We start from the raw sequence: 19,905 nt of genomic DNA, 5'->3' as shown, positions 1-19,905 counted from the left end.
AAGACATGTAATATTACATATTTTTCACAATACTTTTTACTTACACTTTCATTTGATTTAGAAATGCCAATTTTGATATAATCCTGATGTTGATTATAGTAAAAGTTAATACCAAGAAAGATCTCACTGTCATTAATTTCTGGCATTGTAAAGTACCAGAATTGCTATAAGTTTTGCTATTTGCTTCCTTTCTGTCTAATAATAGGGGACATGAATTTTTCAGAGTATTTTTTCTGTTGTACAAGTTTTTCACCAGGTAGAATAAGTTATTCTAGTCATACATCAGAAGCAAGGACCAAAAAAATTGTGTGAGTATTGTGTATTAAACCTTTTTAGAATAGCATAGTAGAATGATTTGCTCATAGGAATGCCTTTTGTTTTAGGGCAATTTTAATTCCTGTTGTTTTTTGAGAAATTGAAATGAAAGATAGAAATAATTTGTGACACATTCTAAGGATATCTTTTTGAACCAATTACCTACTTTTGACAATTGTTCTGAGAATCTATGTTTTTGATGACTTTTCAAGCAGAATAAAATATAAATAAGAATTAAAAAACATTTAAGCAAATTAGATGAAATAGAAATTTTAGAGGTCAGGTAAGTTTCTGAGAGGAACATTATTTGTTCTAATGATAGCTCACAGTTCAGCTATTTTCAGGTCTGTTTGACCTAAAGAGGTAAGTGAAGTTATTTTTTATCTCCTTTTTTTCAGATTATTTAGCTTTTGATTCACTTTTTCTTTTCTCTATATTCTAGAATTAACTTTACTAAACTTTCTTCCTGAGTATTAACTTAAGAGTTAATTAGCTATTTTATTTGTTTTTGAAGGCAAACTGTGATTTGAGACGGCAGATTGATGAACAGCAAAAGATGCTAGAGAAATACAAGGAACGGTTGAATAGATGTGTGACAATGAGTAAGAAACTTCTTATAGAAAAGGTTAGTAACCTGGAATTTGTATTTAAAGCCACTTAATGCAGTGTAGGGGAGTAGTGGTGGTGGTGGTGGTGAAGGGAGAGATTTTTTTTTTTTAACTGTTTTTATTGCTTACATTTCCATTTATATTTTCCCTCCTAGATAGGTATCACTTTCTTATGATAATGAATTTTTTTTTATATAGTTCCAAGTGAGTCTTTAACATTTTGTTATATATATTCTGTTCTTTTACCTGTAACCATTGTATAAAAGTTTTTGTTAGTTACTCTGTTCCATGTGACATGAGGAATAGTTTTTACATATGCTATCATATATATTTTTATTCTAAAATACCTGCATTGGCAAAAGAAATGAAGTCCAATTGAAGTTCCTTTGGAAATGTAAACTTAATGGTCTTTAATGACAACAACCAAAAGTTTGTTTTCCCCATGAAGCTAAAGAAAGTTTGTAAGCTAAGTAAGATTTTGGCTTTGTTACTGGTGCTAAAATAAGTGCTTTTAAAAAAAAAAAAAAAAAAAAAAGGTACTATGAGCTGAAAGGTTACTGGTAAAAGACTATGAAGATGATCATTTTGTAGGGGTTTGGGGTAAGCTTGATGAAAGTTGTTTTAACCCTTGATTCTAGTGAAATTGTATGTTACTTAAGGTCCATTTTAGTTTTGTTTTTGTATTTCTGGTGTTTGCTGCAATGCCTTGCATATAATAATATATTCAACTTTACTCATAAATGAGTAGAAATTAATGAGAGGAAAGAGGATAGTTGCAAGCAAAATAAATTTCTTGAATCCTAAAGAAGTAAGGAGAAGAAAAAAAACAGCCACCAAAAAATGAATAAATAATCAGTGTAATATCAGTTAGAGAATGACTGAACAAATTGAAGTATATTTAGATAGTAGAATATTAATATGCTATAGGAAATGTTGAAAGACGATTAAAAAAAAAATTCAAGGTACTATGAGTTGATACACTGTGAAGTGAAAAACCCAAACAGTTTTTAGAAGGACAATAAATAATATTGTAAAGAAAAACAACTTTGAAATAACTCAGGAACTTTGATCAAAGCAGTGACCAAACCTTATCTCCAGATGACCCTGTGATGAAATGTTACTCATTTCCTGACAAGAAAGGTAATGGATTCATAGTATAGAAAGAGGCATATAATTTTTGTACATGACCACTTTGTGTTGTATTTGCTTTGCATATTTTTCATGGGTTTTTTTTTATATTTAGTGGACATAGAGAGACAGGATATTAGCATTGATGATGCCAAAAAAGAGGACCCTTTAGCAATTTTTTAACAAAAAAAAAAGGAAGAGAATTAAAGGAAGATCAGAACTAAGTCCAGACAGGCATTTAAAGTTGAAAGTATAAAATTTACACACTTAAAAAAAAAAAAGTAGTGTGAAATTTATAGTTTTGTCAAAATATTTTTATTAATATTAATATTCTTTTAGTGCTTGTATGGAAATTAATTTTTAAAATAGTATTTTAAATTCAGAATTAAAAAAATAAAGATCCCAGGGAACAATTAATGAACCCTTCTACCTACTATGGGATAATATATTATATCTTTTGTAAAATTCAATCATGATTGTTTTTGTGTGGTTATTTTCATTTGTGACAAGGGAAGTTTTTTTTTTTAAGATTTTTTTAAAAGTTTTAAAAAACAAAAGAAATCAATAAAATAAAATTTTATATAGTATTTTATTTTTCCAAATACATGCAAAGATAGTTTTCAAATTCAACTTTGTAAAACCTTCCAAATTTTTCTCCTCTTCTTCCTTCCCTCCTCCCCAAGACACCAAGCAATCCCATAAAGGTTAAACATGCAATTCTTTTAAACATATTTCCATATTCGTCTTGCTGCACAAGAAAAAACTGAACAAAAGAGAAAAAACATAAGAAAGAAAAAAAAGACCCAAGCAAACAAACAATAACAAAAAAAGGGAAAATACTATGCTTTCATTTAGTCTCCATAGTTCTCTCTGGATGCAGATGACACTTTCCATTCCAAGCTTATTGGAATTGCCTTGGATCATTTTATTATTGAAAAGACCCAAGTCCATTATGGTTGGTCATCATATAATCTTGTTGTTACTGTGCTGTGTTCTCTTGTTTCTGGTCACTTCACTTAGCATCAGTCCATGTAAGCCTTTTCAAGTTTTTCTGAATTCAGCCTTGTCATCAATTTTTACATAACAGCAATATTTAATTACATTCATATGCCATAACTTATTCAGCCATTCTCCCAATTGAGGGACAACCATTTAATATCCAGTTAGTTGTCACTGCAAAAGAGCTACCACAAACATTTTGGCACCTATGAGCCCTATCTATCTATCTATCCATCTATTTATTTATTTATTTATTTATTTATTTATTTATTTATTTATTTATTTATTTATTTATTTTTAATGCTCTGTTTTGGATACAGTCTCAGTAGAGACAGACATACAATAGAGTATGCACAGTTTGATAGTCCTTTGGACTAAAAAATACATTACTTAAAAGAAAAGAAGAGTTAGAGTTAATATATATATATAAACATTATAAAGAAGGAATTGATTGCAAAAATTATGATTTTCATCTAGAAGATCAAGTTATATAGAAGAGATTTTAAAAAACTTTTCCAATTGTGATTACTATTTCATTACTCTGGGTAGATAGGTTTATAAATTAGCTAGACAAATTAAACATTTACTGATAATAAATCATAATTTCATGACCACATTCATGTAAGAAAGCCCATATGAACAAATGAATTGCAGTTTAAGAAGTTGAGATCTAAACTATTTCATTCTGCTAGAAAACTGGGTATTAGTATTTATTGTTACTACAATATTGTTTGTTACCATTGTTAAACAAGGTGTTATTTAAATGTTTTTAGATGGGGCAGGCCTATCTCTCTATCTTATTATTAGCTCCAGGAATTCTTGTATGTTCTTTCATTCCCATTTTGTTTGTTTAGTCAAAGCAAGAGAAGATGGCATGCAGGGATAAAAGCATGCAGGACCGTTTGAGACTAGGTCACTTCACTACTGTCCGACATGGAGCCTCTTTCACTGAACAGTGGACAGATGGTTATGCTTTTCAAAATCTTATCAAGTAAGTTTATTTTCCTGAATTAGGTTAAAAAATGTCCGTTTTGATAATCAATATTTTTGTCTTTTGATTTTTGTTAGTGTTTAGTAAAAAAAATTTAAATACTTTTTATGTTCATTGATTTTTTTTTTTAATCTAGTTTTGGTCATTGTAAGAGAATATAGAGAAATTTAGTTCAGAGAATAGTATTTGAAACAGTATGTCAAAGGAAAAACTATAGGAAAAGTTTTTTTAGAAATTAAGTCTAAATAAAAGAACATTAATAGCTTGACTTTTTGGTTTTCAAGTGTGTGTAGTATTTTTACAAAAGCTATGCTGAATTTGTTTCTATATCTACAGAAGCTTTAGATAGCAAAAAGTAGGCTGAAATTCAAAATGAAACTTAGACATTAAGAAGTAATAAATGTAATAAATTTAGATACTTTTCCACCTGAGAGTATGTGCTGCAGATGATTGGGGGTTATTAGCAGCACCATCTGTACCTGTTTCAACCAGTCTTTTCAAACATGGGTCTTGAAATGATACAGTACTGAAGCCATAGTCATTGTCTACAGAAGGGAAATGAGACTTAACTTTGCTTTTATTTTTGTTTTTTGAAAGGAGCATCTCCCTAGTACTTTACAAGTGTTTTGAGTTTTTGTATCCTTCAGAATTGTCCTTTAGACCAAATATGTGGTTGTGGTCTCTTTGAATGCAAAAGAATTGCATTCTGTTTCATGTCATCAAAAGAACCTTCCAAAACAAAACTCTCTATTGAAGTGATCTTTTTTTTTTTTTTTTAATTGTTTAAAGTTTAATTTATTTTATTATTAAAGTATACAATTTACACAATAATCCCACTGTAGGAAATGTATTTTGAAACAAAAGTGAAACTGATAATAATAGTTTACTTGTTTGAAAACACATACCGCATTTCACTTTTTTAGTAACTCTTTCCCTTAAAACAAAAATCTCTTTTCTCTCCTACTCTATATTTCCCATTGGGAGAAAAAAAAAAAAGAAAGTAAAAGAAAAACTCATGACTATAACACCACATTTTGGAATGTTTCTCATTGTTGTCATCATTTTAAGTGAACTTTTCTTTTCTGTGATTTTTTTTTTTCTACATTTCTTTTTTTTTTCTTGACCCATTAGTTCTTCAGCATTAATTAAGTTTATTTAGTCTAGAATTTATTTTAAAAAATATCTATCCAATTATAGAAAACTTTTACTTTTATATTTATAGATCAGCCTTTTCTCCCATTTTCTAACCTTCCATGCCATCCATTAAGGAAACAAGAAAAACAAAATAGATCTTACAGATATGTATAGTTAGTATAAAAGAAATTTTGCATTTGACATGTCTTTAAAAAAAATCTGAATCTGTACTTTGAATTCATCACTTCTCTGACAGAAGTTGGGCAGCATGCTCTATCTTGAGGCCTAAAGAATTAGCTTGATCATTGTGTTGATCAAATCTTCCTTTCTTCCTTCTATCCTTCCTTTATTTAAAATGTATTTCTTACTTAAAAATGTATTGTTTCATTTTGCTTTCTAATCTGTTCTGCAGCTTAATAGTTCAGTGAATATAGAACTAGATCTGAAATCAGAAAGACTCAGGATCACATTTGACCTCAGACAACTAGCTGTGTATCCAGGGACAAGTCACTTAACCTTATATTTGCTTTGGTTTCTTCATTTGTAAAAATGGGAATAATATAACAATATTTACCTGCCAGATTTATTATGAGGCTCAAATGAAACCATATTTGTAAAGTGTGTAATATAGTAAAGAGTGTAATAGTAGACAATGTGTATGTATATATATAATTTATTATTGTGGTTATTATTTTTAACTTCTTCCATGTTATTGGTGAGTTTATTCTCTTTACAATTAAGATGTTAAATATGTATTTTCCTTGATTCTTTTCTCTTATCTTTTTCTACTCTCTGTATTCTTCACTCCTTGTTCAATTTTTTTCCTTCTATTTCTTTATTCTTTCCGAACTTAAGTTTTGTGTTTGTTTTTTTAAATATAATTCCCTGAGTGTATCCTCCATATTTTATTAGCCCTTATTTCTGTTCTTATCTTTCCTGTTAAGCTAGTTATATTTCTACACTAAACTCGATATGTGTATGTTCTTCCCTCCTTTAACCAATTTAGATGAAAATGAAATTTAAGTGACATTCATTTCCCTCACTCCTTCCATGTTTACATATAGTTCTACTTTCACATAACTCTGATGTATTAAGTTCTATCATTTTCTTTTGTCTTTCTTTAATATGTCCTCTCCTGCCCTTTATAATTTCTGATTTATAGGGTTTTTTCCTCATCTGGAATAGAGCATTTCATTTGTAGGATGATTTTGTTGAGTAAGTTAGTGGTTGTAGACCTTCATTTTTTGCCTTTTAGGAATATCTTATTCCATATTCCTTACCTCTTTAAAGAAATATCTGCTGAACTCATTATTTGAAATCTTTCTTTCTAGATGCTTACAATATTTTTTCTTTGATTAGGAAGTTTAATGACTTTAGTATTGAATTTCTTAGGAATTTTCATTTTGGGGTTTCTTTGAGTAAGTGGTTGGTAAATTCTTTCTGTTTTCATATTATCATCTTGTTATACCATATCTAGATAATTTTAATGATTTTTTTAAAATGTGATATCCAGGATCTTCATTGGTCATCGATTTCAGGTAATCCTGATTATTAAGTTATTTCTCTTTACTTTGTTTTCCAGTTCAATTGCTAATAAAATTTCCCATTAATTTCCTTTTCTTTGTTCTTATGGGAAAGCTTTTTTTTTTTTTTTTTTTTTTTTTTTTTGGGCGTTTTGATAGCACCCTTTTGAGTTCATTATGCTTTGGTCTTGCGGCCATCATAAAAGCCTTTGATTATTGCTCATTTTTGTTGTTCAAATAGTGAGCAATTGTGTTCTACGTCTCCCCTATTCTCATATTCAAATCAAGTTGAGAGCATTACCTTTGCCTATGTGATCTTCCTTCACCACAGATACCCAAGTTGAAGCCCTTTCTTTTTGATTAAGAGAGGGGACTGAGAAGCCTTTTCTTTAATCACTTAAAGAAGGTGTGAGAAATCTTAAGAGTTTAGGCTTTTTCTTTGGTGTCTGATGTATTTCATTTTTATCATAGTTGTGTTAGAATTTCTTTTTGCTCAGGCAGTTGAAGACCTTAAAAAGAATTTACTGTAGTTAAAATTGAGATTCTTTCTTTTTACCCTGAGGGTGGTTTTTTGTTTGTTTGTTTTTTCCTAGTACTTAGGGGTTTGGTTTTGTTTTTATTTAAAATGTCAATTTCACCTCAGTTCCTTAGGAACTCAGCTATTAGTGGAGTATTTTAGTCTTTCACTTTTTAAATTTTTATTCTTATTTATTTATTTATTTATTTATTTTTAGCAGTGCATAACCTATATCTGATTGTTTACTTTCTTGGGGGAGGGAAGGTAAGGGAGGGTGACAAGGACAGTTTTGGGGGAAAAAAAAACCAATTGTTATAACACGGAATAGGGCAAATAAATATATAAAATGATAAAATTTTTCATAACCTAAAAATAATGGCAATATACATTTTATTTTTTAAATTACATGTAAAAAGTTTTTAACTTTTATATTTAAAATTTTAAGTTCCAAATACTTTTTCTCTCTTCTTTCTCTCCTACCTCTCCCCACGATGACATGTAGTTTGATGCACATTATACTTATGTAGGCATGCAAAATATATTTTTATATTAGCTTTCTTGCAAAAGAAAATGCAGACACTAAACCCATCTCCACCTCACTGCTAAAAAAAAAATTAAAAATATGCTTTGATCTACAATTAGACTTCATCAGTTCTTTCTCTGGAGCTGGATAGCTTTTCTTCATAAACCTTTCAGAATTGTTTTGAATCTTTGCATTGATAAGAACAGGTAAATCATTCACAGTTGATCTATAGGAACAGGATTGTTCCATCATTTCATTTAAATTCAGGTTTTTCTGAAAACATCTGTCTTTTTCTTTTTGTCAGATTAGTCAATCTGATGGGTATGAAATGGTGCTTTAGATTATTTTAATTTACATTTCTTTAGTCAGTTAAGATTTACAGTATTTTTAATGAGATTATAAGTAGCATTTATTTCTAATTCTGAAAATTATCTGTTTCCTTTGACTATCAGTTGAAGAATGACGTGTTTTAATAAATTTGACTCAATTCTCTACATATTTGAGAAATGAGGCATTTATTAAAGAAGCATACTATAAACTTTTTCTCCTCTAATTTGTTTTCCATCTAATTTTGGCTGAAATTATTTTGTTTGTGCAGAAAAATCTTTTACTTTGAAGTAATCACAATTGTTTATTTTACATTTCAAAATGCTATCTTTTTTTTGGTCATAAATTCTTTCTTTATCCATAAATCTAATTAGCAAAGTATTCCATGTTCTCCTTATTTGCTTATGATATCAACCTTTATATATATTTATAATATATATTTTATGCATATTTATATAATATATAAATTGCATGCCCATTTTGACCTTGTCCTGGTATATCGTGTGAAATGTTGGTATAGTAGATAGTTTTTTTTTCCTAATTTTCCTGGAAATTTTTATCAAGTAATGAGTTCTCATCCTTAAAGCTTAGACTTTTTGCATATCAAACACTAGATACTATAGGCATTTGCCAATGTTTGTTGTATACCTAATCTATTCCACTAATCCACCATTCTATTAATGAGCATTATTATCAGATTGTTTTGATAATTGCTACTTTGTAATACAGTTTGAAATCTAGTTGTTATACTACCCTCTTTCATCTTTTAAAAATTAATTATTTTGATCTTCTTGAACTTTTGTTCTTATATATGAATTCTGTCACTTTTTTATAACTGTAAAATAATTTTTGATAGTTTTATTGGCATAGTACTGAATAAGTGAATTTAATTTAGATAGGATTGTAATTTTTTTTCCCACAATATTGGCCTACTCCTGAGCAATTAATATTTTTCCACATGTTTAGATCTGATCAAATTTTTATTAAAAGTAGTTTATCATTGTGCTAGTAGGCCCTGAGTTTGTCTTGGTAGATAGGCTCCCAAGTATTTTATATTGTCTACATTTGTTTTTAATATGATTTTTCTTTCTTGCTGCTGGAGATTGTTAGTAATATATAAAAATAGTAATGATTTATGTGGATTTATTTTGTATCCTGTAACTTTTATGAAGTCATTGATTTTTAAACTAATTTTCACTAGATTCTTTAAGATTCTCTCTATACCATTATATTATCTGTAAAGACTGACAGTTTTGTTTGCCTATTCCAATTCCTTTAATTTATTTTTCTTCTTTTATCATTAAGCTAACATTTCTAGTACAATATTGAATAACAATTCTGGTAATGGGCCTTCTTGCATTAATCCCATCTTATTGGGAAGACTAGCTTATCCCTATTTTAGATAATGTTTGTTAATTATTTTAGATAGATGCTACATAAGGAAAGCTTCATTTATTTTGATATTTTCCTGTGTAGAAATGAGTGTTAACAAAACCTTTTTCCACATCTGTAGTGATAATTATATAATTTTTGTTGTTTTTGTTATTGATAAGGTTAATTATGCTGATATTTTTAAATATGATATTGATGAGGTTTAGGTTTGGGGGTTCCCTTTGGTCAGGAAACCAAATGATGAGGTTTAACTTTAGGGAACCAAAATGAGATTAGGGTTCATGGTGGTTGGGGAGTTAAATGATAAAGTCTAGTGGTAGGTTTGGGGTTCAGAGAACCAAATGGAGAGGTTTGGCTCCCTTATACTCCCCTTGGGATTCAGTGCAAGATTTTTTGAGGGAGTTTTGGGGAGCCCCCTTTCTGGCAGCACAGAGAGTCTTTGTAAAGGAATTTACAAAACTGAAAACCTAGATTGATAAAAGGCATTGGGAAGACAGCCTTTACTATGCATGAATAGAAAGGTTGAATTCCATAGTGGCAAAGTCCAGAAAGTAGTGGAGGAGTCCTGGCAGAGAAGTAGAGTTTAAAGAAATCTCATTAGGGAAATAGATGAGGGAGATAAAGAGAGGATAGCACTAGAAGAGAATATTATTCCAGTGGACAGAGGTTTCCTGAGCATAGCATACCATGGCATGGCATGTTAGGACCTCTGCAAAGAGAGGGTTTTAGATTGTCCCTTTTGTAAGCCTTGGCTACAAGCTGGGGATTGCTCTTGATAGGGCTGGGCCCAGCTTGAGCTGAATTTGGATAGAATTGAATGAGTCTTTAATTCAATAGGAAGCTTAATCATTAGTAAGTTATCAATGGGGGTGGGGCCTGCCTCTCAGGATGTTTTACAGAGGCCAGGATTCAAGGAGAATCTGACCTTTAAGGAGTTTTAAAGTGTTTTGGAGTCCCTTCTTCAATATGGTTAACTATGCTGATAGTTTATTAAAATATTGAACCAGGCTTGCATTCCTAACATAATAAATGCTACCTACTCATAGTGATATTTTTTAATATATTGCTTTAATCTTTTTGCTAGTATTTTATTTGAATTTTCTTGTATCTATATTCATAGGGAAATTGGTATACAGTTTTCTTTGTCTTTGCTTTTACTCATTTAGTTATCAGCATATTATGTTTATGTCAAAAGGAATTTAGTAGAATTCTTTTGTCTATTTTTTCATATAGTGTTTTTGTAGTATTAGAATCAAATATTCTTTACATATTACATGGTAGAATTTACTTATGAATGAAACTCATTGATAACTTGTTCAATTTCTTTTTCTAAGGGTTATTTAAATATCGTATTCCCTTTTCTGTAAATATGGGTAGCTTTTATTTTTTATAAACATTAATTCACTTAGATTATTAGATTTATTGATATGTAATTGGGCAAAATAACTCCTTATGTAAAGCCGGAGAAACAGGCAGGATAGAGATTAGAGAACAATTTAATAATTTATTTGAAAAGGAGTGATTTACTGCGACCAAATGGATCCATGGTTTGGTCCTAGGACTGAATGAGACTATCATCTCCAAGAATCCAGCAGTGAATGTCCAATACAAGATTCTTTTATAGGGCAACAAGAAAAATGACATAATGGGGGAGGTACCTGAGATGCTGATGATCTAATAAAGATGACCTAATAAGGGTGGGATGCATCTAGGATGACATAATAGAGGGAGGTACTGGAGAAGCTTCTGATATTCTAATGATGTCTAAAGTGGATAGACCTTTATCCCATCAAACCTTAAGAAGGAATGATTATAGCCTGAAGATCAGACCTTAATCCTATCAAACATTAAGAGGGAATGAGTATAGCCTGGGGTTTTGGGGCAGAGTAACTGAGGACAATTAGGGAAACTGGGTCAGGACATTAAAAGAGAACTAAAAATTATTTGATTTTCTTTTCCCTTAGTGGTTAATTCACCCTTTTCATTTTTGGTACTCATAATTTGTTTCTATTTTCTTTTTTTTTTTTTTAGCATTTAATTGGAGATTTTTAATTTTTTAGTCTTTTAGTGGCATGTCCAATTTATTGATCTTCTTTTTCTATGTTTTATTGACATGTTTAAGTTCACTTAGTGTGCTACTTGGGCTGCATCCCATAAATGTTACCTCTGTTGACATTCTCTTTAATGTAATTATTTGTTTCTATGATGTTCTTTGATCTCTTTTTTAGGATTGGATTATTTAGTTTCCAATTAATTTTAGTGTATGTTGCCATAAGCCCTTTATTGAATGTAATTTGTATCTTTTCTAAAATTGTATTCATATCCTTAATATCTTTATTGGTTTTTGTTATTGTTGTTAGATTTACCTAGTTCTGAGAATAGAAAGTTGAGAGGTCCCCATTAGTACAGTATTTTTGTTTCCTCTTGTAACTCATTTACTTTTTTTTTTTTTAATAGTTTTTATTTACCAGATATATGCATGGGTAATTTTACAATATTGATAATTGCCAAACCTTTTGTTCTAATTTTTCCCCTCCTCCCCTCCCCCCCAAGATGGCATGTTGACCAATACATGTTAAATATGTTAAAGTATAAATTATCATTTACTTTTTTCTTAAAGAATTTTGATGCAAAATCATTTGTGCATGTCTTTTTTGTTTTAATATTACTTCATTATCTATGGTGGTTTTTAATAAAACATAGTTTCTCTGCTTTTCTCTTTTTACATCTATATTTGCTTTATCTAGGATCATGATTTCTACCCCTCTCTTTTTTTTAACTCTAGGGGTGAAGCAGAGTTGATTCTGCTTCAGCCTTTTACCTTTATTCTGTGTATCTTCTTATTAAGAGTTTCTTGTGAACCACATATTGTTAGATTGTTTTCTAATCTATATTGTTTTCTGCTAGTTTGTGAGTTTATCCCATTCATAGTCAGTTGTGATTGCTAGCTGTGTATTTCCCGTCATTATATTCAGTCTCCTCCCCCCACCTCTCTCATTTCACTGTCCCACCTCAGAAAAGTTTTGCTTTTGTCCATTTCCTCCCCCAATCAGCCCTTTTGTCAGACCCTCCTCCATTATATTATTCTCCTCCACGGTCCAGGATAGATTTGTACATCAACTAAGTGTGTATATTATTACTTTTCTTGAATTAAGTTTGATGAGAGCAAGATTTGTATTTCATTTCATTTCATGCCTCTTTTATGGGAGATAAATTTAATCCATTGTACTTTGCTATTCCTCATTCTCACAGTATCCTTTCTGACACTTTAATTTTTAAAAAATCTTCTTTAAAGTCAGTTAACATGCATGTTTTCAGTCTATAGATATTCCCTCTAATTGCCTTAATGATGAGGTTAAAAGTTATGTTTATCATCTTCCCATATAGGATTGTAAATAGTTTAGCCTTTTTGAATCCCTTCTTATGGACTTTCATGTTTACATGTTTTCATGTTTACCTTTTTTACTTTATTTTACCCCCCTGTATTAAAGCTGTTTATTTTTCAAAGCATAATGCATGGACAATTCTTCAACATTAGCCTGTACAAAACCATGTGTTCCATTTTCCCCCACCTTTCCTCCATGCTCTCCCCTAAATGGCAAGTAGTCCAACATATTTTAAACATGGTAGAAATATATGTTAAATCCAGGATATGCATACACATTTTTACAATTATTTTGCTGCACAAGAGAAATCAAATCAAATCAGGAAAATAGAATAAAATAAAATGCAAGCAAGCAACCAAAAAAAAAAGTGAAAATGTTATGTTGTGAACCATACTCAGTTCCCACAGTCCTCTCTCTGGGTGTAGATGGCTCTCTTCATTACTAAACAATTGGAACTGGTTTGAATCAGTTTGTCATTACAAAAAAGGCTGCCACATCATGCTTAAACATTTAATGCTTCTTTTGAGTCTTAAATAGAAAATTTGATTTTCAAATATATCTCTAGTTTACTTTTTTTTTTTTTTAAATCAGGAATACTTGAAGTCCTCTATTTCATGAAATGTTCACCACTATTCCTGTTATTTTCAGTTTTACTGGACAGGTGATTCTTTGTAGGAATCCTAGCTCCTTTTTTACTTTCCAAAATAATCACATCCAAGCTCTCTGTTCCTTTATTGTAGAAGCTGCTAAATCTTAGTTATCCTAAGTGGGGCTCTGTGATGTTTGAATTGTTTCTTCTGACTATTAGCAATTTTTTTTTCCCTTTACTTGGGAACGTTGGAATTTTGCTGTAATATTCTTGCGATCTCTCATTTTGGAATCTCTCAAGAGGGTATCATTAGATGCTTTCAATTTCTGTTTTACCTTTTATTTCTAAAGTATCAAGACAGCTTTCTTTAATAATAATTTCTTGAAAGATGATGGCTAAGCTCTTTCTTCTCAGTTTGTTTTCCAACTTAATTATTTTTCCAGTGAGATAGTTTATATTTTCTTTTTTAAATTCCACTTGCCCACTTCTGATTTTTAAGTAATTATTAATGAGCTTTTGTATTTTCTATTTGGCTAGTTCTGCTCTTTGAAAAGTTCTTTTGCTTCAGTGTATTTTTGTGTCTTTTTTTTTTCATTTCATAATTATTTTAAGGTAATCAGAAGTCAGTGATCTGTGCCTCTTTTAACCAAGCTGTTGACTCTCTTTTCATGATTTTCTTGCTTTATTCTTATTTATTTTTCCCTAATTCTTCTTTTCCCTCTTATTTGGTTTTTGTTTTTTTTTCCTGAGGCTGGGGTTAAGTGACTTGCCCAGGGTCACACAGCTAGGAAGTGTTAAGTGTCTGAGATCAGATTTGAACTCGGGTCCTCCTGAATTCAAGGCTGGTGCTCTATCCACTGGGCCACTCTTATTTGATTTTTAAAATCATTTTTGACATCATCCAGAAATGCTCTTTAGGTACATCATCAATTAACATTTTTCTTTCATTCTTTGCATGTAGCTGTTTTGATTTAATTGTCTTCTAGTCAGTGTCTGTGTGTGTGTGTGTGTGTGTGTGTGTGTGTTTCTGTTTCCTTCTTTGACTAGCCAGCTTCTTGACATTTAACTTTATGTTAAAGTGGGCTCTGCATCTTTGTTAGAGAGGGCATTGTTTTCAGCTTTTCTTACTGCTAGTTGGCCTAGTAGAGAAAGCACCAGCCCTGAAGTCAGGAGGACCTAAGTTCAAATCTGGCCTCAGACACTTAACACTTCCTGGCTATGTGACCCTGGGTAAGTCACTTAATCCCAATTACCTCAACAACAACAAAAAAGTAACGAAATTTTCCCAACAAATGAGGAGAAAATAAAGAAAATTATTCTAAACTATTTAGCCAAGTTATATCAACTTAAATGTAATAAATGAATATTTAGAAAAAATATAAAATTCCTACATTAACACAATCAGTAATAGCAAATGTAAATAATCCAATCTCAGGGTCTGCCAAGACACATTATTGGGTTTTTGAACATAATCTTGAGGAATGCAGTAGGACCAGCATGATATGAAGAAACACTTAAGTGTTTTTTCATTTCTCTCTCTATAAATGTTGATAATGCTTTTTTAAAAATTCTGCTTGTTGTAGAAAGTATTGTTTTTATGCCCACTTTGTTATAAAGCATCTATTGAATTGTCCATGATTTCAGAGAGCACTCAAAAACATTTTGAGTTTTATAGCTAATGTAAAGTGGTTATGATAATTGTTGTAATATTGACGAATTGTTTCATTTTTGGTGACACATTTGGGGTTAGTGACTTGTATAGAGTCACACAGCTAATAAGCGATAAGTGTCTGAGTTTGGATTTGAATTCAGGTCCTCCTGACTTCAGGATCCATGTTCTATCCACTGCACCTTCTAGCTACCCCCATCATTTGTTTTTTATATTTAAGTTCTATTATCCTTCATCTACATTGCTCAAGATTTTCCCAAAGATGTTTAGACAGCTCAGCAGCTCATATTTTGTTTACCTTCTACCTGGTGATTCATTTGAAACAATTAAAAATCGAAATTCTCATTGATGAAAACAACTTTGAGTCTATTACCTTTTTGTTAAGAAACTAATTTTAGTTTCTTTTTACTAAGAAGCTTATTTCTAAGTTGATTAGTTGTATTATATTGAGTATCAGTTCAGTTGACCTAAGTTTATGACCAATAATTTCTGTAAAAAGCCTTTTTTATCCTTTTTCTTTTAATTTCTATCCTTCCCCCACAACATCTCCAATGGTTGTCATTTTCCTTTTTGTCATTTTTAATGATTTGATGAGCATGAAATGGAGTGTCAATTATTATAGTTTTATTACTTATTAATCATTTAAAACATTTTTTTCATTATAATTACTGAGTTTTTCCCTTTAAATATTTTCTTTTCATGTCTATAAGCATGTGTCTGTTGGAAAATGGCTTTTATTTTATGTTAGTTCTTCATATATCTTGGACATAAGATCAAAAAACACTGACAAGTTTTTCCCTTAGTTAACTGTTTTCTTTCAAATTGATCCACATTGATTTTGTACATAAATTTTTTTATTTAAAAATGGTCCTTTTTTGGTTGACATCTTCCTCATTTGGTTCTCTAGATAGTCTATGATGTGATTTAGAAAACATTTTTTTTCCTAAAATCATGAGTACAATTTGAGCTTTTGATGGTATTACACTGTTTTTGAATTTTCATAGCAATTTTGTCATTTAGTCAGGTCTTATTCCATTAACTAGAGTCCTTTAGTTTGCTATGGGATATCATGTATTTAAATTGTTACATATTTTTTTCCATTTTTAAAAAAACATAACAAAAATCAGGATAATTACTGTTTTATTGCATAGTTGTAAGATCTGGTAATAGTACCATTATTATCTCTATTGGTGGTACTGCCCACAATTTTTGTGCTTTCCCTTGAGACTCTTGATCTTGTTCATCTATATGAATTTTGTCATTGTCGACTTAGACAAAATCACCTTTCAGTATATTGCCATGATGTTGATTCTCTAAATTAATTTAAATAGTACTACAATTTTAATTTGATTAGCCTATTTTTCATTTTTACTGTAAAGAGTTTTTTAGTTGTAGTCATATAATTAATTCCTGTACATGTCTTAATTGTTTTCTGAGATTGTATGTAAAATATATTTATTTTTAGTGTAATTTCCTTTTCTGTTTGTAATGGTTTAGTTTTGTTGCTAATATGTAGAAAGGCTAATTGACTTACTAGGTTTAATACTTGCTACTTAAATTGTTAAGAGTTTCAATTAATTTTTAGTTAACATTATAGAGTTCTCTAAATTTCATCATGCTGTTTGCAAAAAAGTGATAATAAAATTCCTTCAATTTCTTGTTTTTTAATGTTGTAGTGAATTAGACATTGTTGCTTTACCCCTGACCATATTTGAAAGACTTTTCTAGAGTTTCTTCAAAATAGATAATGCTTATTCTTTATATTAAATATTGCAGCTGACTTTATAGATGGATCTGTTGTTGTATTTCTTGGTTACTATTGTTGTTGGGTTATTATTTAACACAATGATTTTGCATTTTCTCAGTAGCTATTTACCTCTTGAAATAATAATTTTTATTATTGATGTATGGTATATTTTGTTTATAGTTTTCAACATTATGTTAAATAAACCTTGTGCTCATAGCATAAATTCAACCTGGCCATCTCTTAAATATGTTGCAATAACTTCTTTCCAGGTATTAATATTTTGAAATCAATATTCCTGGGGAAAATAATGTTCTATAATTTTCCTCTTTTTGATGCATCTTTTCCTGGTTATAGGCATCTCTTTCTGATTTAGCTATTGGGAATATATTTATGTCAAAAGGATTGTTATAGGATGCCATCTTTCTCTGCTCTTCTAAACAATTTATGTGAAATGGAGTCCATTATGCTTTTAAATATACTTCTTGATTTCTTTTTTATTCCCAGAAGGTCATTTATAGCTCCTTCAAAATATTATTATTTGAATTCTCTTTATTTAACATGGTTTTGTAAGTATTTAAATACTTCACTTATATTTTCAATTTTCTTGGCATAAAATTGGGTGAAATGTTTTCTAATTTTTTTCTTTTTTACATTTCTTTATCTGATATGATTTTTTTTTTTTAATTTGCTCATTTGGTTTTCTTTTGAAAAATATGTCATCTTAATGTTTCTTTCATGTTAGGGTTTTCAAATAACCAGTTCCCAGTTTTAATTATCAGTTCAACTTCATTTAAATTTTGCTTATCTCCTTTAATTTTCAGAAACTTTATTGTTGTAGATAGGGTTTTGAGATTGGGTGAGGTTTTGTTGTTTTGTTCTTTTTTTACTTTTCTGCTCTTAAAAAAGTTTTAAATATAGATAAAAATTTTTCCCTAAGGGATGCTTTGACTACATCTCAAAGTTTCGGCACATGTTGTCATTTCCTTTCATTAAATTAGCTTATGTTTTTTTCTTTGATTCATCAATTCTTGAGGATTAAATTATTTAGTGTCTAATTAATTTTTAATTTTTCTTCAGTGGTCCTTCATTGAATAGAATTTATGATCATTTAAGAATGTATTTGATATTTTCACATTTATTCATTAGGTATTTAATACACTAGCATATAGTTAATATTTGTCACAGTGCTTTGTATAGCTAAGCAACGTATATACTTTTTCCATTCCTATTAATTAGTTATTATTAATCTATCATTTCCAAGGTTTTAAAAAAAATTCTGATTATTAATTTCCTTCTTATCTTTCTTCTCCTCTTTCTCTGTCTCTGTCTTTTTTTCTATCTCTCAAAAAGATTTTTCTAGGTCTACAAAGAATATCATATAGTTTTCAACTATTACTATTTTATGTTATTTCTCCTATAATCAAATTAGGTTTTTCTCCCAAGTACTTATATATGTGCCATATATCAAATTATAACAGAAATAGAGGACATCTTTTATTTTATTGGAAAAGCTTCTAATGTATCCTCACTTCATACGATGCCATGCAGTTTTGTATATGTACATTAAATATTGCTATTTGTTATTTATGTTACACTTAGAACAAAGTGTAATTTTCTTATATCTGTTAGTCATGTCAATTTTTACTATTGCTTGTACTCATGTTTGTAATTTCCTATTCTGTATTTGCTTAAGTCATAATAAATTCTACTTAAGTTCTTCATTTTAATTCAGTGTAAATCTTTATTTTTAAGAGCTTTTTTTTCTCTCTAAACAATAAATTAGTGGATTTCTCTTTCTAACCTCCTCCAAATATTTCATGGATGAATTTGTCCCATTCTTATTTACAGCTAGTATTGATAATTGTTTTCTTTTTGATATTGTTGTTGACCAGTTGTTTCAGTCATGCCTGGTTCTTTGTTACCCCATTTGAGGTTTTCTTGGCCAAGATTTTAGAATAGTTTGCCATTTCCTCCTTATTCCATTTTACAGATGAAGAAACTGAGACAAATAGAATTAAATGACTCGCCTATGGTCATGCAGGTAGTAAGTGTCTGAAGTCAAATTTGACCTCAGATGAGTTTTTCTGATTTCAAGCCCAATGTTAGTTCCACTGCATCATCTAGCTGCTCATGTAGACATTGAGGGACCTTTTAAAATATTTTTTAAAAAATGAAAGTTAGTGTACTAATACACTTGAATATTCCCCAATAGATTTAATAGCAAAACAAAGTTATCTATTCCTTTGCTGTTAATCAATATAGTTCTGGAGATGCTTTGAAGTGAAATAAATTAATATATAAGGTAAAAAGGAGATGAAATCATCACTATTTGCTGATGACAAGATAATTTAGAAAGTCTTAGGAAATCAACAAAGATTTTCTAAATCTTTGCTGACTACTGTTTGCAGCTCTTGTTCTACTAAAGTATTGTTGTAGTCCTTATGCCCAAAATTCTTTTCTGTGGAGCTCTACTTGGATTTCCTTTTGTGAGCATCAGTCTGTGATATTTCCTCATTGAGATTTGCATTCTCTTCTTTTTCTGGATAAAGACTAAATGCTTCAGTCTTATTTGCTGCCACTGTCTTCTTCTTCCTCCTCCCCCTTCTTCTCCTCCTCCTCCTCCTGGTTGATCCTGTAACATGTGGCTAAATAAGGTCCCACCTCTCACAGAATTCTTCATTGTGTGTTCACCTTGTGGTTCCACTTAGGTTTTATCTTCCTACTTTTTTCTGTGTCCTTTCCTGACACGATTCCTTACACAATTAACTTTATCCCTTCCTAAAAGTTTTCCAAACCTCAATCAGATTCTACTATTGTTTCTGCTAGTAAATCTACTAGAGAAAGTAGCTTCAGCAAAATTGTAGACTACAAAATAAATCTGCTTTATATTGATAATATTTTCATATAATTTCTATATAATATATTATATTATAAAAAATAAAAAATATAATAAAAAACTTCCCAAAAGCAATAATACAAAAGAGAAATTCCATCCAAACCATCTACAAAGTGCATCAACTCTTTTGCACATCAGCCTACCAAGTCATAGAAAATAAC

At 30.0% G+C, this 19,905-nt stretch overlaps 1 protein-coding gene across 4 annotated transcripts in view; it reads left to right on the top strand.

Annotated features, from left to right (window-relative positions):
- Positions 1-19,905, top strand: part of TLK2 (tousled like kinase 2) — a 136,102-nt gene that overhangs the window by 59,838 nt on the left and 56,359 nt on the right. For all 4 annotated transcript variants that reach the window (XM_074260937.1, XM_074260938.1, XM_074260935.1 and 1 more), the window contains 2 exons: positions 830-940; positions 3,905-4,041. In XM_074260937.1, the coding sequence (XP_074117038.1) occupies positions 830-940; positions 3,905-4,041 (248 nt within the window). The remainder of the gene's footprint in view (positions 1-829; positions 941-3,904; positions 4,042-19,905) is intronic.

Source organism: Sminthopsis crassicaudata, chromosome 4, assembly GCF_048593235.1.
Source record: "Sminthopsis crassicaudata isolate SCR6 chromosome 4, ASM4859323v1, whole genome shotgun sequence".
Taxonomy (NCBI): Eukaryota; Metazoa; Chordata; class Mammalia; order Dasyuromorphia; family Dasyuridae; genus Sminthopsis; species Sminthopsis crassicaudata.
Note: the sequence above shows the minus strand (reverse complement) of the source record. Positions and strands in the feature narration are given on the sequence as shown.